This window comes from Globicephala melas, chromosome 9 (assembly GCF_963455315.2).
Source record: "Globicephala melas chromosome 9, mGloMel1.2, whole genome shotgun sequence".
NCBI lineage: Eukaryota > Metazoa > Chordata > Mammalia > Artiodactyla > Delphinidae > Globicephala > Globicephala melas.
Genome location: NC_083322.1, coordinates 14,454,321 through 14,474,277, shown reverse-complemented (window position 1 = coordinate 14,474,277; position 19,957 = coordinate 14,454,321). Strand labels below are relative to the sequence as shown.

At 41.7% G+C, this 19,957-nt stretch overlaps 2 protein-coding genes across 5 annotated transcripts in view; both read right to left on the bottom strand.

Moving 5' to 3' along the window:
• Positions 1 to 11,891, bottom strand: part of LOC115851733 (zinc finger CCCH-type antiviral protein 1-like) — a 184,598-nt gene extending 172,707 nt beyond the window's left edge. For 2 of the 4 annotated variants that reach the window (XM_060305258.1, XM_030853949.2), the window contains exons 1-4: positions 11,438 to 11,891; positions 10,324 to 10,459; positions 5,901 to 6,159; positions 4,582 to 4,707 (exon numbers count right to left, since the gene is read on the bottom strand). In XM_060305258.1, the coding sequence (XP_060161241.1) occupies positions 4,582 to 4,707; positions 5,901 to 6,159; positions 10,324 to 10,459; positions 11,438 to 11,814 (898 nt within the window). In that variant the 5' untranslated portion in view covers positions 11,815 to 11,891. Of the gene's footprint in view, positions 1 to 55; positions 2,417 to 4,581; positions 4,708 to 5,900; positions 6,160 to 10,323; positions 10,460 to 11,437 lie in introns of those variants that run through there. The other 2 variants (XM_060305259.1, XM_060305260.1) reach the window with 2 other exon arrangements.
• Positions 11,892 to 14,919: 3,028 nt separating this feature from the next.
• ZC3HAV1 (zinc finger CCCH-type containing, antiviral 1) overlaps positions 14,920 to 19,957 on the bottom strand; it is a 67,037-nt gene continuing 61,999 nt past the window's right edge. Inside the window, exon 13 of the mRNA XM_030853950.3 lies at positions 14,920 to 19,035. Within this exon, the coding sequence (XP_030709810.2) occupies positions 18,773 to 19,035 (263 nt within the window). The 3' untranslated portion in view covers positions 14,920 to 18,772. The remainder of the gene's footprint in view (positions 19,036 to 19,957) is intronic.

The following is a 19,957-nucleotide window of genomic DNA, read 5'->3' as shown; positions in this document are numbered from 1 at the left end:
AAATTATTACATACACATATAACATATAAATGAAATTTATTTATGAATGTTTAGATGCATACACTTGAAAGTTACCAAATAGGATAAAAAATACATTAAAAGAATACATGGCATTATCAAGTGGAGCTTACTCAAGAATTTAAGGATGTTTTAGTATCATGAAAACCATGAATATAATCATATTAGGTAACTTAAATGATTAACATTATATGATTATATCAAAAGATACCAATTCCTACCAAAAGCTTCTAATAAACAAGAATAAAGGATGTTATTTCCCTTATTATAATAGAGAATATTTGTTTAAAACCAATAATTAACTTCATATTAAATGAGGAAATATCCAAAAATATCTTATTACAGTTTTATTTAACAAAAAGATATAATAGAAATACATAAGACAAATATTTTTGCAGCTACAATTTTATATTTAAAAAAAAAAAACCAGACAAGCCATCTAATACTGTTAGAACAAAGACAACTCACCTAAAGACAAATATTTTGAAAATCAATAGCATTGTGAAGATAGAGATTCCCATACTTAGTAGCAATACAGATATATTTAGCCAAGAAAGAATTTATGCAATAAGGGATATTCATGACCTAGACAAAAACATGAACAAATTATAATGAAAGAAATCAAGAAATACGTCAATAATGAAGACTTAATTCCTTGATGGAAAGAGTTAGTATCATAAACATAAGTCATAAAGAATTAATTTTAGACCTAGACAATTCAAACCGAAGCATCAAAATGATGTTTACCTTATATAACACATTCCTCAGGGAAAAAAGATCCTTTGAATACTAAAAACATGTGAGGAGAAAGGGAATCAACGAGAGCAATATGATACTGAATCAACAGATTCAAACGCAGAGTTTAATTCATTATACGGCAAAAACTATTTAACTACCAAGTGTTATAATTACCAAAAAAGTAAATAATGTTTTTGCTCAAAGCCGGGGAATAAAAGCATTGCAATGCAATGTACGAAGTGCTAGAGCTTTGAGAACACTAGGAGAGCTGCCTGTCTTGGGGTCAGGAAAGGCTAACCTGACATTTTAAATAATCTAATTTTGCCAGGTTTTGAGGCAGGAGGAGGGAAGGAGTGGCACTTACAAGGAGCATCATTTGCAAATAGAGTCACAAGATAAAACGGCACATCCCCAAAACTGCAAGTAGGTCAATACACGCAATATTGGGCTGCATTTTAAGAACTCAATTAAAAGTCAATATTTTAAAATCAGAAAATTTATCATAAAAATTTCTGGATTTGTGGCTGCTTTTGACAAATTGGATGATACGTCAAATTGGGCCCCGCATTCCCACGTGGAAGCAAGAGGCAGTTGTCCCTTTTAGATGGGACAGTTTGCCACGGCACTTCCTCTCTTCCCCCATTCCTCTCACATCCACCTCACTTTATCCATTTATCTTAACTTTCTAGTCCCTGTAGGGATTTGAGTTTTATGACTTCTATCCTCCGTGATGGGGACCAATGAAGGTTATGGCAGAAAAAAGCAATACGATTAGGTCTGCATTTCAAAAGGTCAACCAGGCAGCAGGGGGAGAGAAGGGTGGTAAGCAGATCAATGACATCCACAAAAGCCTATTATATTAAAAATTACAATGGGGGTACCATCCTTGAAGTGGAACAGGGGTCCATCTCGCACTTCCTACAAAAAACTCTCCCAAGACAGACTTGAAAACCACTGAGTTATGAATCTGTAAATTAAATGCAAGAGGTGATGAGGGTTTAGAAAAAGGCAGTGTGTTGGGGATGGAAAGAAAGGGGTAGAGAGGATAAAAATTTGCAAGATTTTTAAAGTGGAAAATTCTGCAACACGGGGTAACCAATCTGACAGAGGGAATAAGAAGAAAGGAAAAGTATAGGACAATTTGCAGGTTTTTGGCTTAAGTCATTTGGTGCTGACACTCCAAAATAAAGAACAAAAGGAGGAACAAGTCTGGAGGAAAGTCAGTCATTCAATTTAGGGTATTTGGAATTTGTGAAGCCTACAGATGTGCAGCTTCATCTCATAAGCCCTGATAAATTGCCAAAGAAATTCTAATCTGATAACTCTCTAACAGCTGAACCATCAAATTAAAATAAGAGACAGGTATGATTACATAAAATGTTTTTATAGGATGAATACCAATGGAACTAAGATTAAAATGCAATATTATAGAATTGAATAAAATATTGCAACAAAGATTACAAAGGGTCAATAACTTCATATATAAAGGCATAATTATAAGATATATAAAAAGAGGGGCTTCCCTGGTGACACAATGGTTGACAGTCCGCTTGCCGATGCTGGGAACACGGGTTCGTGCCCCAGTGGTCCGGGAAGATCCCACATGCCGCAGAGCGGCTGGGCCCGTGAGCCATGGCCACTGAGCCTGCGCGTCCGGAGCCTGTGCTCCGCAACAGGAGGCCACAGTAGTGAGAGGTCCGCGAACCGCCAAAAAAAAAAAAAAAATATATATATATATATATATATATATATATATAAAACACACAATAATGTAAAAATCTACTAAGTCTTTTAATGTAAAGAATATGCATTTATACACTATACTGTTTCCATTAAGGATTTAACATGGCTTACAAAAGAAATATAACAGTAAAAGAATAAAACGTAAATAATAATAATAAAATATAAAGATAATTTTTTAATTAGCACCAGAGAAATTGTAACTAAGAAAAAAGAAGCAAATACGCAAAACATAAGAGCTTTCAGAAATACTGTTGTTGGCAACCAAAATGAAGAGCTTAACATAAGTTGTGTGGCTCTTACTGTCCATTAGGAGAAAACACAGCACCTTCTCACTTTAAAAAGGACAGTTCTGCACACCTCCCCCAATGGAAAAGAAAAGTTTTCATGATTAAAAATTTTCTAGCGGGCTTCCCTGGTGGCGCAGTGGTTGAGAGTCTGCCTGCCGATGCAGGGGACGCGGGTTCGTGCCCCGGTCCGGGAGGATCCCCCATGCCGCGGAGAGGCTGGGCCCGTGAGCCATGGCCGCTGGGCCTGCGCGTCCGGAGCCTGTGCTCCACAACGGGAGAGGCCACAGGAGTGAGAGGCCCGCGTACCGCAAAAAAAAAAAAAAAATTCTAAATTAAATAAATTTAGCTTGATGAAAAGCTCACTACGTTGGCCCTATTTCTCAAATGTTATTTTATTGCCAGACAGTTAAATTAAAAAAAAAAAAACTTTACACACCAACATTTGTGGCTATTAATACAACAAACACAGGAAAGAATTTCACAAAGCTGCTTCTCTGTGGTACCCCTTGATGAAAACAAGGAAATAAACACCAGGTACAACTAAAAAGAGACAGCTGGGTGGGCAGCGGCAGAGAGAAGGGGAGAAGGGAGAAGTCAGTATGGAATGGGCGAGGTATATAGATTTCTGATGGTCCATCCTGATCACAGAAAGAATGGATACAACTTAGAGGAATGTATGAGCTACGCATCCTTCATACTACAGGAATCTGAGACTTTGGTAAAAGAAATGGAGAGTACACAGAGTGAGGTAGAAATCTCTGGGGAGCACCTGTAAGTTATATACTCTGCAGTGCCGGCCGAGGATGGATCCACGAGAGGTGGATACCGTATCATATACAGTCAACATGCTTTTACGAAAATTAAGGAGCCTATTAAAGGCCAAGTCACATCAGCACAGAGGAGGGCCCCAGCAATTAAGGGCATGTACAAACTACACAAAATAAAGACATATGGAAAGAAGACATACGGAAGAATATTAACTTGCATATATATATATATTTTAACCCATGTCCCCTGCAATGGAAGCGCAGAGTCCTAACCACTGGACCGCCAGGGAATTCCCGCATGTATTTTTAAAGAAATGAAAATCAAGAGTATCATTCAGCAACTATACGTGAAGCAAAAGTAAAGAATAACGTAAAAACTTAATATTGTGTGGATTTTAAGAAAAGAGTTATATTCAAAATTTGTTAGAATCAAAATATCCCAGAATAATGGAACTAGTTAAGCAAACGATGATACATTAGTGTATCTGTGCATGAAAATGATTACACATGATAAATGTGAACAAATATGGAGAGATGGTTATGGAATATTAAGCAAAAAAAAAAAAAAAAAAGAGCATAAAGTGTATGTAGTCCCTGAATACCACAATGTAAAAACTATGTATATGGGCGTACAGAAAAGCACTTGGCTGGGTCTCAGAACAAGTCCGCAGGAGCCTGCCCCTTTAAGAGCTCTGGACGGCCAGCCCGGGGAAAGCTCTCAGGAACTACAGGATTTGCCCAGGACTGACCTCATCTACTCTCAGGTTTTACTCTCCCTTTGCCTGTTCAATGTCTAACCTCATCCTCAACCACGCACCCCCAATTTTATCCTCCCAATCTGGCATTTTCTCCTTCTCCATCTTCTTTAATTCTCACCACAACCTGTGAGGTAGGTATCATTATGGCTGTTATTAATAAACGATTAAATGAGTGAATGGTTACAAATTATATCTCAACAGAAGCTTTGTTTTCAGACCTTCCAATTGGACAACGTTCTTCTTATTTCACTGACGTCCTCTAAGGTTTACCTGCACATGGCTTCTTGGCTGACGCAGCAGGGCCAGAGACCAGAGGACCGGCCTCTGCAGCCCTAGCTACGTGTACTCCTTGTTTCTCAAGGCCCTGGGCATGCTCAGCAGAAGAAGCTGAATTATCTAAAAAGAAGAAGAAAAAGATGAGGTTTCCTGACATACCCCTTTACTCTAAATTTCATTCTACATTGGGATCATCAGCCCAGCTAATCAGATCACCGATAAAACTCCCAACACTTTGTATTTGGAGAGTTCGTGTCTTCCGGAGTAAAATATACATATATATTTATACATCTCAACAGCAAGCAGAAAGTCCCATTTCCTAGCTAGGAGAGACCCACTAAACAAGACCAGATCAAGAGAATAACAGGCCCTACCCACAGTACAGGGCAGAATGTCCCTGCCACCATTTAGGGACACAACTGCACAGCCTCTGACACTGGTACATGCAGAACCCTCCCTACCTTCAAACCACCACTCATAGTCGGCCACTACCATCCCAACACAAGAAAATTCCATAGTAAAGCTTAGGGACTCTGACTTTGATGATCTGGTTTTCCTATCAGCAGTTCTCCAAAGCCCACCACCCAATGAAACTGATTTTCAGCTATAAGCAAATCTAATGGAATAAGTACTCTTGCATTGTGATTTAAGAAAACCAAGCCACACTTCATAGACCTTAAAAAAGGACAGACTATGTGGCAATATGAGAAGATATTTATGATGTTGTAGAACGTGAAAACGAAAGATACTAAACTAATGCAGACTTTGACCACCACTGGACTAGTATTTTCTAGTAACAGGACTGAAGGGCCTATAATTAAATAGTACCAATTATTATGGATTAGAGTGAGTGGAGTCATATGTGATTTTTATTTTTACTCTCTATTTTCCAAATTCTTCTGTAATGTCGTTAAAATTTCCTAAAAATTTAAGAAAAAACTTTAACTCAATTTAATGAAAGAAAGCCATCCCTACATTATCCTTACCTAGATTCTAGTCACTAGCCCACCTCCCTCCTCTTTTCACCTACCAAAGCGGTTAAGACTGTTCTTCCTACTTCCTGACCCCCAACTTACCGAGGAGCTACACTGTTCAAACACTTGGGCAGAGGCTATTAGCTGGCAGCGCTGAAAATAAATTCCATCCCTTCCCTCCTTTGGTTAGAACCACAGCTCCGTATCATAGAATGTTGACTGATGAAGCTTCCCCAAGGACAGAGCAGCAATTAACCTAGGAAGTGCTTTTTCCCCAGACTCACTTGCAGCTCAGCACTACACTGTTGACAGCGTTTTGTCTACCTCTGAGAGTCTCACCTTTATTTTCAAGCATCTTGTGCAGCTTCATGTGCTTGTAGGTAGCAATTATCTGAAAATTAACGACACTTGGAATATTCAATCCTTGGTCCTGCAGCAGCTGCAGGGATGTAGCGTGAATTAGCTGATGAGACCGCTTGCACTTCGGCAGCCTGCACTCTCCCCTGACAAAGGACTTGCACACGTGAAACTTGTTGCATTTATCCTTGAGGTTGCAGTAACCATACAGGGCTTCACCTTTGTTGTAGAGCAAACAGACCTGGTACAGAAGTGAAGCAACACTTAGGACATTCATTTTCACTGTATCTCTTAAGCCAATAAAGGACAGCTTCTCTAAATGGCACCTTCTGATCATCAGTGGCTATTAAAATCATTATGGGGGCTTCCCTGGTGGCGCAGTGGTTGAGAGTCCGCCTGCCAATGCAGGGGACGCAGGTTCGTGCCCCGGTCTAGGAGGGTCCCACATGCCGCGGAGCGGCTGGGCCCGTGAGCCATGGACGCTGAGCCTGCGCGTCCGGAGCCTGTGCTCCGCAACGGGAGAGGCCACAACAGTGAGAGGCCCGCGTACCGCAAAAAAAAAAAAAAAAGTGGGCAGAAGATCTAAATAGACCCTTCTCCAAAGAAGACATACAGATGGCCAAGAGACACATGAAAAGATGCTCAACATCACGAATTATTAGAGAAATGCAAATGAAAACTACAATGAAGTATCACCTCATACCTGTCAGAATGGCCATCATCAAAAAATCTACAAATAAATGCTGGAAAGGGTGTGGAGAAAAGGGAACCCTCCTACACTGTTGGTGGGAATGTAAATTGGTACAATCATTATGGAGAACAGTATGGACACTAAAACTAGAGCTACCATATGATCCAGCAATCCCACTCCTAGGCATATGTCCATAGAAAACCGTAATTCGAAAAGATACATGCACCCCAGTGTTCATTGCAGCACTATTTACAATAGCCAGGACATGGAAGCAACCTAAATGTCCATCAACAGAGGAATGGATAAAGAAGATGTGGTACATACATGCAATGCAGTATTACTCAGCCATAAAAAAAAAAGAATGAAATAATGCCATCTGCAGCAACACGGATGGATCCAGAGATTGTCATACTGAGTGAAGTAAGTAAGACAAAGATATCATATGATACTGTTTATATGTGGAATCTAAAAACATGATACAAATGAACTTATTTACAAAACAGAAATAGAGTCACAGATGTAAAAAAAAAAAACAACTTATGGTTACCAGAGGCGAAAGGAGGAGGGATAAATTGGGAGATTGGGATTGACATATACAGACTACTATATATAAAACATAACTAATAAGGACCTACTGCATAGCACAGGGAACTCTACTCAATACTCCGTAATGACCTACATGGGAAAAGAATCTAAAGAAGAGTGGATATATGTGTCTGTAAAACTGATTCACTTTGCTGTACAGCAGAATCTAACACAACATTGTAAATCAACTATACTCCAATAAAAAATTTTTTTAAAGTCATGGTGATATAATATACAGCATAAAGAATATGGTCAATAATACTGTAATAACTTTGTATGCAGACAGATGATTATTAGACTTACCATGGTGATCATTCCATATGTATTTAAACGTCACACATATGAAACCAACATAATACTGCACATCAATTATACTTCAATCAGTAAGCCAAAACGCGGTATGCTGCCTGTGATTGTGATGCCAATTTTCTAAAATGAACCCATAATTTTAGTGCAATTCCTACCTCCCCCAAAGAATTCCTATAAAATAGTTTTAGGAATTTGAATGATTCCAAAGCTCATCTGAAAAAGGAAAGAAGTGAGAATCAATTAATGAAAAAAAGAAACAGGAAGCCAGAACAGTTTTTTGAAAAATATAAGCATTAAAATAAAAAGGTAAAAAAACTCACAAAATGAGTGTAAGTTAAGGCTTCTACAAGACAGTATTAAGCACATATGGTCTTAATTGCTCAGCTCTAGTAAATCTTGAAGCAATAGATTATTCTGACTTGGGGGCTAGGTCTAGGATCTGTTTTCTTTGATCTCCTGTACATTCTGGAACCAGTATCACACAGTTTAATGAAAGTAGTTTATATTTTAAGATATGATGGTTTGAGTCTCTATGCCCAGTTTATTATAAAAGGATATATAACTCAGGAATAGTTGGATGGAAGAGATGCATAGGGCAAGGTATGTGGGAAAGGGTGTGGAGCTTCCATGCTTTATCTGGGCGCCACTCTCCCGGCACCTCCACATGTTCACCAACCTGGAAGCTCTCCTAAAGCCATCCTTTTGGGTTTTTTATGGAGGCTTCATTACATAGGCATGATTGTTTAAATCACGGGCCATTGGTAATTGAACTCAATCTCTAGGCCCTTTTCCCTCCCAGGAGGTGGGAGTGGGACTGAAAGTTCCAACCTTCTAATCACATGACTGGTTATTAGGGAAACCAGCTCCCATCCCTAGGTTACCTAGAGGCTTTCCAAAAGTCACCACATGAACATAACAAAAGTCACTTTTTATCGCTCTCACGTTTGAAATGTACACACTGTTATATTTAAAATGGATAACCAGGGACTTCCCTGGTAGTGCAGAGGTTAAGAATCCGCCTGCCAACGGGACATGGGTTCGAACCCTGGTGCGGGCAGATCCCACATGCCACGGAGCAACTAAGCCTGTGTACCATAACTACTGAAGCCCGCACACCACAAATACTGAGCCCAGGTGCTGCAACTACTGAAGCCCGCGCACCTAGAGCCTGTGCTCTGCAACAGGAGAAGCCATTGCAGTGAGAAGCCCGCTCACCGCAACGAAGAGCAGCCCCTGCTCACCACAACTAGAGAAAGCCCACGCGCAGCAACGAAGACCCAACACAGCCAGAAATTAATAAGTAAATAAATTAATTAATTTTTAAAAAAAGTAAAATGGATAACCAACAAGGACCTACTGTATAGCACAGGAAACTCTGCTCAATATTATGTAACAACCTAAATGGGAAAACAATATGAAAAAAATAGATACATGTATATGTATAATTGAATCACTCTGCTGTACACCTGAAACTATCACATTGTTAATCAACTATAATCCAATATAAAATAAAAAGTTAAAAAAAAAATTTAGGAAATTCCAAGGGTCTTAGGAACTCTGTGCCAGGGGCAGAGACAAAGACCAAATATATATTTCTTATTATAAATCACAATATCACAATACTTGCCCCTTATTGATTTTTTATGTGTACTGTACCTATATTACATACTGAATCTTTAGGAGTGTGGCAGAAAGGAATCACCAGGCATTTTCACACACGAGACGTGAGGTACCACTCCTGCCTCATCCACTGTGCTTGTCCAAGGTCCCTGCTGCCTAAGTGGCCGTGTTTTGTGCCACATGCCACACACCTCCAGTTCCAGATGATTAGACCGAAGGCAGGCTCCTATCTTAAATGCAGCTAACCCATCAACTGCTCACAGAACACTGACATAGTCTAGTATGACAAGATGAGGCTGGACCCAGGGTACTCGGGTAGAAGCCATAAAGAAAAAAATGCATTAACAACCGAAAAATGTTAAGCTTCTATAAGTCAAAAAAACTCATCAACACTAAAGGTAAACAGAAGTTGCACTGCCCCTTCTCTCTGAGACAAAACAGACCGCCCCTCCCTGCCCCCCTATAGCTGCCGCATCCTCCTCTCCCTTCCTGCCAAGATCTCTCGTAATACTTCCTTTGGGGATTCCAACCCTTCCGTTTAAAAAATTCTTTGTGTATAGCTAAACAGATGCAAATGTGCTAATTCTGCCATTATAGCAGTTATAATGGGTACCTTTGGAACAACATAATGTAGTTCCAAAACAATTCAAATTAATATCTAAAGCCCCCAAAAAGTAAATGGGGGGGATATTTGTAACAAATGTGACCAAAAAAGGGATCTGTATCGTTAAAGACATCTTATGAATTAACAGGAAAAGACAAACGCCTGGATAGAAAAGTCAACAAAAGTATAAACAGGTAATTCACAGAACACAGGCTTCGTAATCAGACAAAACTAAATTCAAATCTGCCATTTTCTATGTGACCCTGGGCAAGTTATTTAATCGAGCCTCAGTTGCCTCCCCTGTAAAATGGGGACAGGCATACCTCACTCATAGGCTATTATTAATCAGCTAAGGTATACAAATTACTCAGCATTCAGTAAGAACTCAAAAAAAAACAGTAGCCATTATTATTATTTCTATACCACACTTCTTGTGTATAAAAGCCCAATAAAATCATAGACTGCAGAAAGGCCAGCACTGTATCATACCCACCCCCCCTTCCCCTCAGGCTGTCCTCTGTAAGCAGATTGTTGATGTTCTCCCCTGACTTTTTTCAAGGTGCAGACAATATGAGGGTGACTCCTTAGTGACTCACCTCTGGTAAAAGGCAGGGGTCATTCTGCAAAAGAAGGATCCGAAGCTGGGCCTCATTGAGACCAAACAGTCCCTGGTTTTTCAGAACTTGGATGTTGACAGGTATGTGGATATCATGAGAAAGGGTGCAGGTAGACCTAGAACACAAAGGTCTAGATCAGAGGCCCAGATGAAGGAGGGGCCAGACTGTCAAATCCCTTCCCTAGGGTCACTTTCAACTTGCAGGTGAAGTTACGCAATTTTCCATGAACCCATGGATACTACAGTCTAATAAGCTCTGATAATAAGAAAGCTGGGATGAAGCAACTCCCCTCCCAGAGCCATTTAATTCTGAATGAGGATGCTTTAAGGCCAAAGGGACCCCTCCCCCAGTCATCTGCCTTGACAGAGGGTGCCCGTGGGTGGGTTCTGCAGAGGACCGCACTGGGCCTTCTCCACCCCAAGCGGCTGCGCACCCCACCATCCACCAACCTTAAACAGAAAGCATGCCTCCTCCCCCCACTCCGCTTTGGGGGGCTAGAGGAAACCGAGGAAGACTGGAGTTAGGAGGCCGCCTCTAACGACCTCTTCCAAATCATCCAGCCCTCAGTTTCCTGGAGCGGGAGAGGCAAACTAAACCGCTCTTTCTAAACCTAGAGAGCACAGACTCGCGTCTGTAAAACTGTGCTCAAGTGGGAAGGGCCGATCTCTGGATAAAGGATCCATGAATCTCATGGGGTCCTCAAATGGCCCCCAAAAGGCCACTGGTGGAAATGAACGCAAAAGTCCCAACCTGTTTATTCCGGCCGTGCTGTGGAAGATCTCGGGGGGCGGGGGGGGGGGGAAAGAAGCTGCAATGTGGGGCGGGGGAAGCTGTTGAGAAGTCCAAGTCCCGACGATCTTCCGCCTCATTCCGCAGCTGGGAGCGCGGGGAGGCCTCCCAGCGAAGGACCCTGAGAGGCCCCTTCCCGGGGCTTTCCTTCCGCCCTTCCGGAGGGGGGCGTCAGGCCCGGACCAACGACCCCTTTTCTTACTGCTTAGCTGGGTCCCGCTTCCGGCTGGCCAGGCCAGGCCCGCGGCCCGTGCGCCCTGACCGCCGCGTCCCGCCCGCCGCCCCGACCCGTCCGCAGCCTCACCAGCAGTCGCGGTTCGGGCACTTGCCCATCATGTGGCGGCGGCAGAGGTGCAGCTGGTCGCAGGCCTGGCACTCGCCGCGCTGGTAGCGAGCGCAGAGGCGCGCGGAGGACACAGCCACAACCCGCCAGGCCGAGGGGCCGCCGCCGCCGCCGCCCGCGCAGCCCTCGCCGGCCGCCACCTCGGCCTCGGCGTCCCACGGGTCCTCCCGCACCTCCACCTCCTGCAGCAGGAAGCGGTCGGGCCCGGCCTGGCGCAGCACGTCCCGCAGCCGGGCCTCCGAGAGCTCCACGTGGCCGCGCAGATCCTGCAGGAACATGCGGCCGCCGTGGGCGCACAGCACCTTGGTGAGGAACGAGCATACCGTGGGCTCCGCCATGGTCGCGGCCCGGCTCCTTGTGCGGAAATCCGAGGCGGGCAGACTCCTCCCAGTCACGTCCACGACTACAAACCCCGTTCCCGGGGCGGGCCGGGGGGAGGGTGGGCGAGGGGCGGCCGCCCGCGGGCCGCGGCGCAGAGAGGCGGGACCCGGGGCCTGGGTCCACCCTGGGCGCGGATCGGGCGGGGACAGACTTGATTGAGCGCCTGCTCTGCGCCAGGCACCCTTCAAGGTTAAGTCCTCGTCTGGAGGGGCTCGTAGAGTCGGGGGGAATCTGAGATACTGGTAAGGGCTACAAAGAAGATGAAACAGGGTATGTGGTAGAAGTTGCCTAGCTGGACGGCGTTAGGTAGCTGGGAGAGGAAGACCTCAGGACCTAGCCACCAGCCACAGTTGAGCATTTGAAATGTGACCAGTCCGAGTTGGAACGTGCTTCAAGTGTGAAATACACATACACCGGATTTGGAAACTTTAGAATGCAGAGTGTAAACTTCATATTCATGATGTTAAACTGATAATATTTAAATAAAACGTTATTATAATTTCATCTGTTTCTTTTACTTCTAATGTAGCTATGAGAAAATGTAAAATGGCTCACTTTATATTTCTGTTGGACAGCACCTGTTTAGACCTGTACATTTACTAAGGAACTATCTTTTTGCCCAACACCACGCTGATTTAATGACTATTTTTGAGCCAACCGCTAATGCAGCAACAGAGTATAAAGATGAATAAAACATAATTGAGGAAATCAACTAGCCGAGTTGCTGTCTTAACAGGGCGGTTGTGAGGATTAAACGAGTTAATGTCACATAAAGAAGCCAAAGAGGAAGGCCACTTTAGCTTCCAGATGCCAGAAGACCTTCTCTGCCGTGTTAAGAAATTTGGATTTACGGAAGACTTTGGGAGGCTACTGAAGGAATTTCCGCTGGCAAGTGACGGTGATCCCTCTGCCTAGAATGCTGCCCCGCACCCCTTTCTAGATGTCTCCTTTTTGTCATTCAACTCTGAGCTTAAATGTCTTCTCTTTAGCAAGGCCCTTCCTAAAGTAGCACCCAGGTCTCTGCATGGAACTTATCACTCATGTCTTTCTTCTTACTTATTTATATATTTGTAGAATTCAAACGTGTGAAAGCAGGAATTTTGTGTGTCTTATTCCTTGCTGTATCCCCAACACTTAAAAACAGTGCCTGGCTATATTGTAGGATAGGTGTTTTTTATTTTGTTTTTGTTTTTTAAAAAAATTTGTAGTAGACAATTTTTCAAGCAGGAAATTAGAGGACAGTGAAATAAGCACCCCTATATATCTATTTCCTCGTGTTATAAAATCTTAACACTTCGTCCTATTTTATTTGCCTGATTGTTTTGGCTGAGAACTTGTAAGTTTCCATTTCAATTTCTAGATAATTCAATCCTAAATACTTCAGTAGGCATGACTTTTAAAAATGGTAAATTTTCCTACATAATCCTAACATCATTTTCATAATTAACAAAAGTAACTGTAACTTTCCTTAACACTTCTAATGTAGGATAGGTGTTTTAGAAAGATCCCTGGCAGTAATGAGAATGGATTTCTAGAAAAGCAGGACAGGATAAGGAATAACAGAAGAGAAACAGGAGTTGAGGGATTATCATCTCAATTTTTATGGTGTTGTTTGCAGTGGGCAATCCAAGAGAAGATGCTCAGTGGGCAGGTGTATTTACAAGTCAAGAGCTTAAGAAAGATTGAAGAGACTATCTATTTGAGTGACATCAGAGTACTAGTAATTGAAGCTGTGAGAGTTGTTAAGGTCACTCAGCACAAATAAAGTGAGGAACAGAGATGGGAGGATAGAACCTTGGGGAGTAGCAACATCAAACATTTCTGAAAAATTGAGAGCCTGCTACGGCAAAGTAAATAAACAAATGCAACAAATAACTAAGTGGAAAAACTCAAACATCTGCTTATGCTTGGTTTGATGCCACTTTGTATATTTGAATGTAGGTGGTTTTGACAGCAATGGGTTGGCTATACATTGTTTTATTTACAATGAAGTCCATATCAAATGGCAAATTTTACCTTCACTTTAATCATATCTATGTTGCCATATAAAGGTTTTCTCTCTCCATCCAAAGCTTTATGATTAAAAACGAATGAGGGGCTTCCCTGGTGGCACAGTGGCTGGGAGTCCGCCTGCCGATGCAGGGGACACGGGTTCGTGCCCCAGTCCGGGAAGATCCCACATGCCGTGGAGCGGCTGGGCCCGTGAGCCATGGCCGCTGGGCCTGCGCGTCCAGAGCCTGTGCTCCGCAACGGGAGAGGCCACAACAGTGAGAGGCCCGCGTACCGGAAAAAAAAAAAAAAAATAATAATAATAAATAAAAAGGAATGAGTGGGGACTTCCCTGGTGGCACAGTGGTTAAGAATCCGCCTGCCAATGCAGGGGACACGGGTTTGAGCCCTGGTCTGCGAGGATCCCACATGCCGCGGAGCTACTAAGCCCGTGCGCCACAACTACTGAGCCTGCACTCCAGAGCCCGCGAGCCACAACAACTGAAGCCCACGTGACACAACTACTGAAGCCCGTGCACCTAGAGCCCGTGCTCCGCAACAAGAGAAGCCACCGCAATGAGAAGCCCGCGCACCGCAACGAAGAGTAGCCCCCACTCGCCGCAACTAGAGAAAGCCCACGCGCAGCAACACAGCCAAAATAAATATAAATAAATAAATAAATTTATTTTAAAAAAAAAGAGTGGAGAAGGGCTTTTGAAGGAGTGACTGATAGGACAATTCTGCTGAAGATCATTTATATTTTTTTAACTTTTGTGCCTCAGCCTGGCCCTGTTCCCACCCCTAAGGTGCGTCAGCAGTTTCCAGCGTCTCCCTGTCTCAGCCCTTAGACAAAAGATGTGCCAACCAACTGCAGGCTTCTGCATCACAGCCACCCCACCGTCCCCTGGCAGTGTGCTAAAGGCTCCTTGGTCATTGAGTCCTGGAATGATGAAGCTGGAAGGGGCAACACACATCCTCTATCCCCCATTGAATAAACTGGTGTCTGCAATTGATTATCTTTTTGGAGATACCTGGAAATAGAGCAAATAAAAGCAGCAGAGCCAAAATTAATATTTATTTCCTTTTATTAGATAAGCTCAAATGGAGCTTGGAGAAGAACAGGAAGGAATACAACTACTGAATTATAAGAAGTTGAGCTTACGTTATTCAACAAAATTTATCCAATGTATCAGCATATCAAGCAGTCAGCTAGGTATCTGGGGTGGCACAGTGAACAAGACAGGGTGACTCCGCTCTCATGGAGCTCACATTCTAATGCGGAAAGCAGACAACGCCAGGTTGGACAGATGCTTAAAATGAACAAAGCAAGGTGCAAAGTGTTTTAAAAACCAGAGATCCGGGAGGCAAGCATCCAATTTAATCTACAGAAGGACTCCTTATGGAGGTTAGTAAGCTAATCTAAAGATGCTAGGTGTTAACTGAGTGGTTCTCACTGTGGTATTTTACAAATTGACGGATTGTTGGCTTCACAATAATTGCGGACTTATACTGGCATTGAGTGGATGTAGCTAGGGAAAACAGATGCCCTGCAGTGTATGGGTTAGTCCCACACAAAGAATTATTCGGTACCCTATACGACTTTCTAATGTCCTGCTGGACATTTATGTAGGACTTACAGCTCGCCTGAGAAAATATAATTCCTTTTTTCCTCTTAGACAATCTGTAATTTGTCTTGTCCTATTATCCTTATTTCAATTAACGTAACTACGCTCTTTCCCTTACCACGTACAGAGAAGGTATATGGTCTGTTATGACTTACCCTAATACTGGTTTTCATTCTGGTGTCACCCATACTAATAATCTTTCCTTCTCCTGTACTTCTTTACAGGAAATAGCCTCTGATCGACTCTTAAATCCAGACCTATTCACTATAAGTAGAAGTAGGTATCTATCTCATGATGTCGTATAGCGTGGTCATGCTGAGCATTTACACACTGATATTCATTTTATCTTTATTACAAACTTCTTTCCTTCTGTTTCTCCATTATAATAGATAGGGCAGTAAATTCATTTCTTAAGAAATTCATGTAGATTATAGTATCTGAATCATCTCAGGACAGCAAAGGGGATGTCACAAATTGCTCTGAAAGGGGTGAATAGATCTGATAGGGTTTGTGGTTGCCACCATAGTGGCAGTGGGGGAGAGGGCGCTACTGGCATTTAGTACGTGAGAGCCAAGTATGCTGAATATATTGCAATACGTTGGACAGCTCCTCACAATAAGTAATTATTCTGCATGCTATACGAAGTTTGAATGTCTCACTAGACATTCGTGTATGACCTAGAGCTCGCCTGCAAGAATATAGTTATTTCCTCATTTTCTCCATTTCGACAATCTGTAGAGTTTCTCTTTTTTTAAGTTTATTTTATTTTATTATTTTTTTTTAATTTTTAAATTTTTTTGGCTGCACTACACAGCATGTGGGATCTTAGTTCCCCAACCAGAGATCGAACTACTGCCCCCTGCATTGGAAGCACGGAGTCCTAACCACTGGACCACCAGGGAAGTCCCTAGATTTTCTTGCATAGTATCTTCATTTCAGTTAAGGTGGTTTCGTTCTTTCTCTTATAGAAATAAGTATTATCATATGCAGATAAGTTACTGTATCACTAGTTTTTTTTTTTTTTTTTGTATCACTAGTTTTGATTCCAATGTCCACTCGTATCCCTGCTTTTTTATTTTCCCGTACTTCTTTATGCAGAATAGCTTCTGATCTCCTACCTTCTTTTAAGTTCAAATTTATTCTTTATAAGTAGATGTAAACGTCTGACTACTTAATGAGGTCTTGTAGTATAGTTGTGCCCAAGTTATGTACCTTTCATCCCCTTTTATGTTGATATTAATTTTATTTAATTTTTACTTTCCTTCTAAAATTGTTTATAGGTAGAGTATATTACCACTGAATTGCATTTTGAGGATAATGAAGAGGATGTTACAAAGTATTTGTCATTAAAAAAAAAAAAAAAGGTAGGAATGCTGGGTGAGAACCACCGAGCTAGGTTAAAAGGGGCACCGAAGAACTGAAAGAAAGCCAGGGTGACTGTGAAAGAAAATAAATGAGAGGATAGGGAAGGGAGAGAGCCTCTGGAGCCATGATGATGATTTTGAACTTTATTCTAAAGGCATGATCAGATTTGTGTTTTGAAAGTAAAAAGTTTTAAATTCTTGCTGCTAAGCAAAGAACAACTTAAAAGGCGACAAAGAGATATTTAAAGAGGAAAACATGGGAACTGCTTAGATGTGCAGGGGGAGGGAAAGAAAGGATGACTTCTGCATTTCTGCTTGAGCAGATGTTTTTCTGGGGGAAAAACTGATTTGTTTGAGATAGGCAGATGGAGAGCTCAATTGTGGACATGCTGAATTAGAGATGGCTGTGAAAGATCCAGCTAGAGATGTCCAGTGGGCAGTCGGACAGAGTTGGATACATAGCATCTCTACAATGTGAGGGTCCAGATCAGGAAGTGAAAACTCCAAAACAGAAGCTACCATGAAAAAAATAAGCGAATGAAAATATTTTCGGCAAGCCTCTCAAAAAATAACCCTACCCTAAAACGTATCTTATACATTTGTTACTGTTGGAGCCCTTTAAAGCCAAGGAGCTGTAGAGATCTCTGCACTGCTCTAAAATCTAATATAAAATCAGCTCTAATGCTAATTAATTTTTATAACATACCTGCTGGAAGGAACTGTAACAGGAAATGTTGGCGACTCCTATGCAACGTTGAAAACGAAAATTGGAAGGAAAACCCTGATTCGGAATAAGAAAGGAACTCTTGTTCCAGGCACCTCAGCTGTTCTAAAAACTGATTGTGCTGCAATTCCACACAATCCGTCATATTTAGAAAAAGAAGCCCCTAGCAGGTGCGAGGCTTGTTTGGGGCACTGTTCTCTTCGTTCTGATTCTGTCTCACTAGGAAACTCATCTCACCTGCTTAGGGGCCCGTCCGTCAGCAGAGGGCCCTGCTCCTCATTTCCTGACGAGCCTCAACTGCCACAGGGAACGACTACAACAGCTCTCAGATTTCTCAGTCGTGCTTGTGTGAATCTGGTTACTGCAACTCAGTCCCCCCAAGATACCAACCAACACTTCATGAAAGTCTGACCTGAAAAAAGCCTTCTCTGTAATCATATTAGTTAGAATATAAATGTCTACTTTGCCGTAATTTCGTAGAGCCCAAATGGGCAGTTAACTCCAGTTGGTTGCTTCTCTCTGAGCCCCACTTAGCAGCTTTTTTTATTGAATTTCAGAAAGAGTCAACCTGGATGGAGTGTCCTAAATAAACGCAGAGATAAAGAAATGCATGCCCCCAAATCAGTTTCACCACAAAGAAAAGGTATAATACTGCAGTTATGTCCGTGCTAGCATTTAAATTGCCCTTACATTTTTTCCCCAGTGTATCCCTAAGAATTTTCCGCCAACTTTTCACCATCTTCCATCCAAGATTTGCTTGTACTGTCTTATGTCTTTATTTCAATAGGCATTTTTAGATTTCTCTCAAATTTCCCAAATTAATTTTCTTTCAATTTAACCAAAACAAAACCATGTCATGCAATAAACTAAAAGAGTAGTTGGGAGAGAAAGTTTGCTGCAATTACAAAAGTTTTAGAAGTGAGCCTTTACCAGTTACATCTAAGGCAGTGATTCCCAAACTTTAGACACGTTTCAATCCTCTTCCTGGCTCTTATCCCCAGAAAAAGTGATTTCGTTGGAATGGGGTGAAATCTGGACAGTGGAATGTTTTAGAGCTTCCCAGATGATTCAGATGTGCAGCAAAGTTTGGGAACCACTGATCAAAGGCATTTATAGGAGAGGAAATGTACGTTTAACTATTATCTGGGGCAGTCTGGTTCTATAAGTGAACAGAATAGTTATGGCATCCTTTATGACGCTGTAACCAACATTTCTAACTAATCACGCAGGCTTTGTCTGTTTCCGTATATTCAATCACATATTCTGGGTAAATCTGATCTTTCTGAGGGATGACAAAAACAGAGGGATTCAACCTTGTATCCACACAGCTGTCATACCGCAGAGGAGGGCTCATGTAAGCCTTATGTCCTTCAATAAAATCTCCAACCAGGACTCGGGCTACAAACATAACGATGTTTTTGGGATCACACAGGCAATTTTTATGGGAATTAATGGCATCTTTTGTGAAGTAATTTCCTAGAAATAATCAGAAAAAGAAAAAGGTTAAGAATTATTATAAAAGAAGATATACAGTTTATAAGATTATTTACACATAATCCCGTGATAGGCATTGACCAAGTATATATGTCAGCAATAGCTTACTGATACTTATAACTTTCCTTTGTACTTAAAAAAATGTTCATTATGCAAGTAAACTTGAATACAGTGTGTAACCCTACTGAAATAACAGAAACATCTGCTACTCTGCAGGATTCACAGGTATGGGGTTAAGCCACCGGATACAATGAGCAACTGCTGATATCACAGTGGCCCAATTCATGCAAGGCAAGTTGAATTGTAACTGATAAACCAAAGATACTCTAACAGAGTATTATACTGTGTACATTCTAAGGAGGAAAAGTCATTTACTACTATGGGAAGGTTCTGGAAAAAGGGAAAATGGGGACGAGATGTAGCACGAGCAAACAACTGAGCCTGGCAGAGCTCTTCAGACAGTTGATCCGTCGCCTCAATTCTAAAACAACCTCTGATAATCACTGATGTTTCCAAACGCAGCAGATCAACAACCATGTCCTGACAAATTAAAATTTCCTGTTTTTATTTTTATTATTGCCCAATGTTTTTCTGCCCTTTAAAGGAGTATATATTGCAAATTCTGATTTTTCTATGCAAAAATGAATAAGTAAAATGAATTTGCTGTATTTACAATGATACATGTTTAATACATTTTTCTTTTCTTTTGCTTGGTGTTATTATTGATTTTTTTTTTCATAATGAAGATGTTTGAATTCCAGAAATATTGCTTATCCTGAATAAGTCAGATACAGGCCATTCTGGGTAAATGATGTTCAGCTATATTTAGAATTAAAAACTAAAAGTCTGGCTATACTGACCTACCATTTACACTCCCACTCTCCTTCCCAAACACAGTTAATGG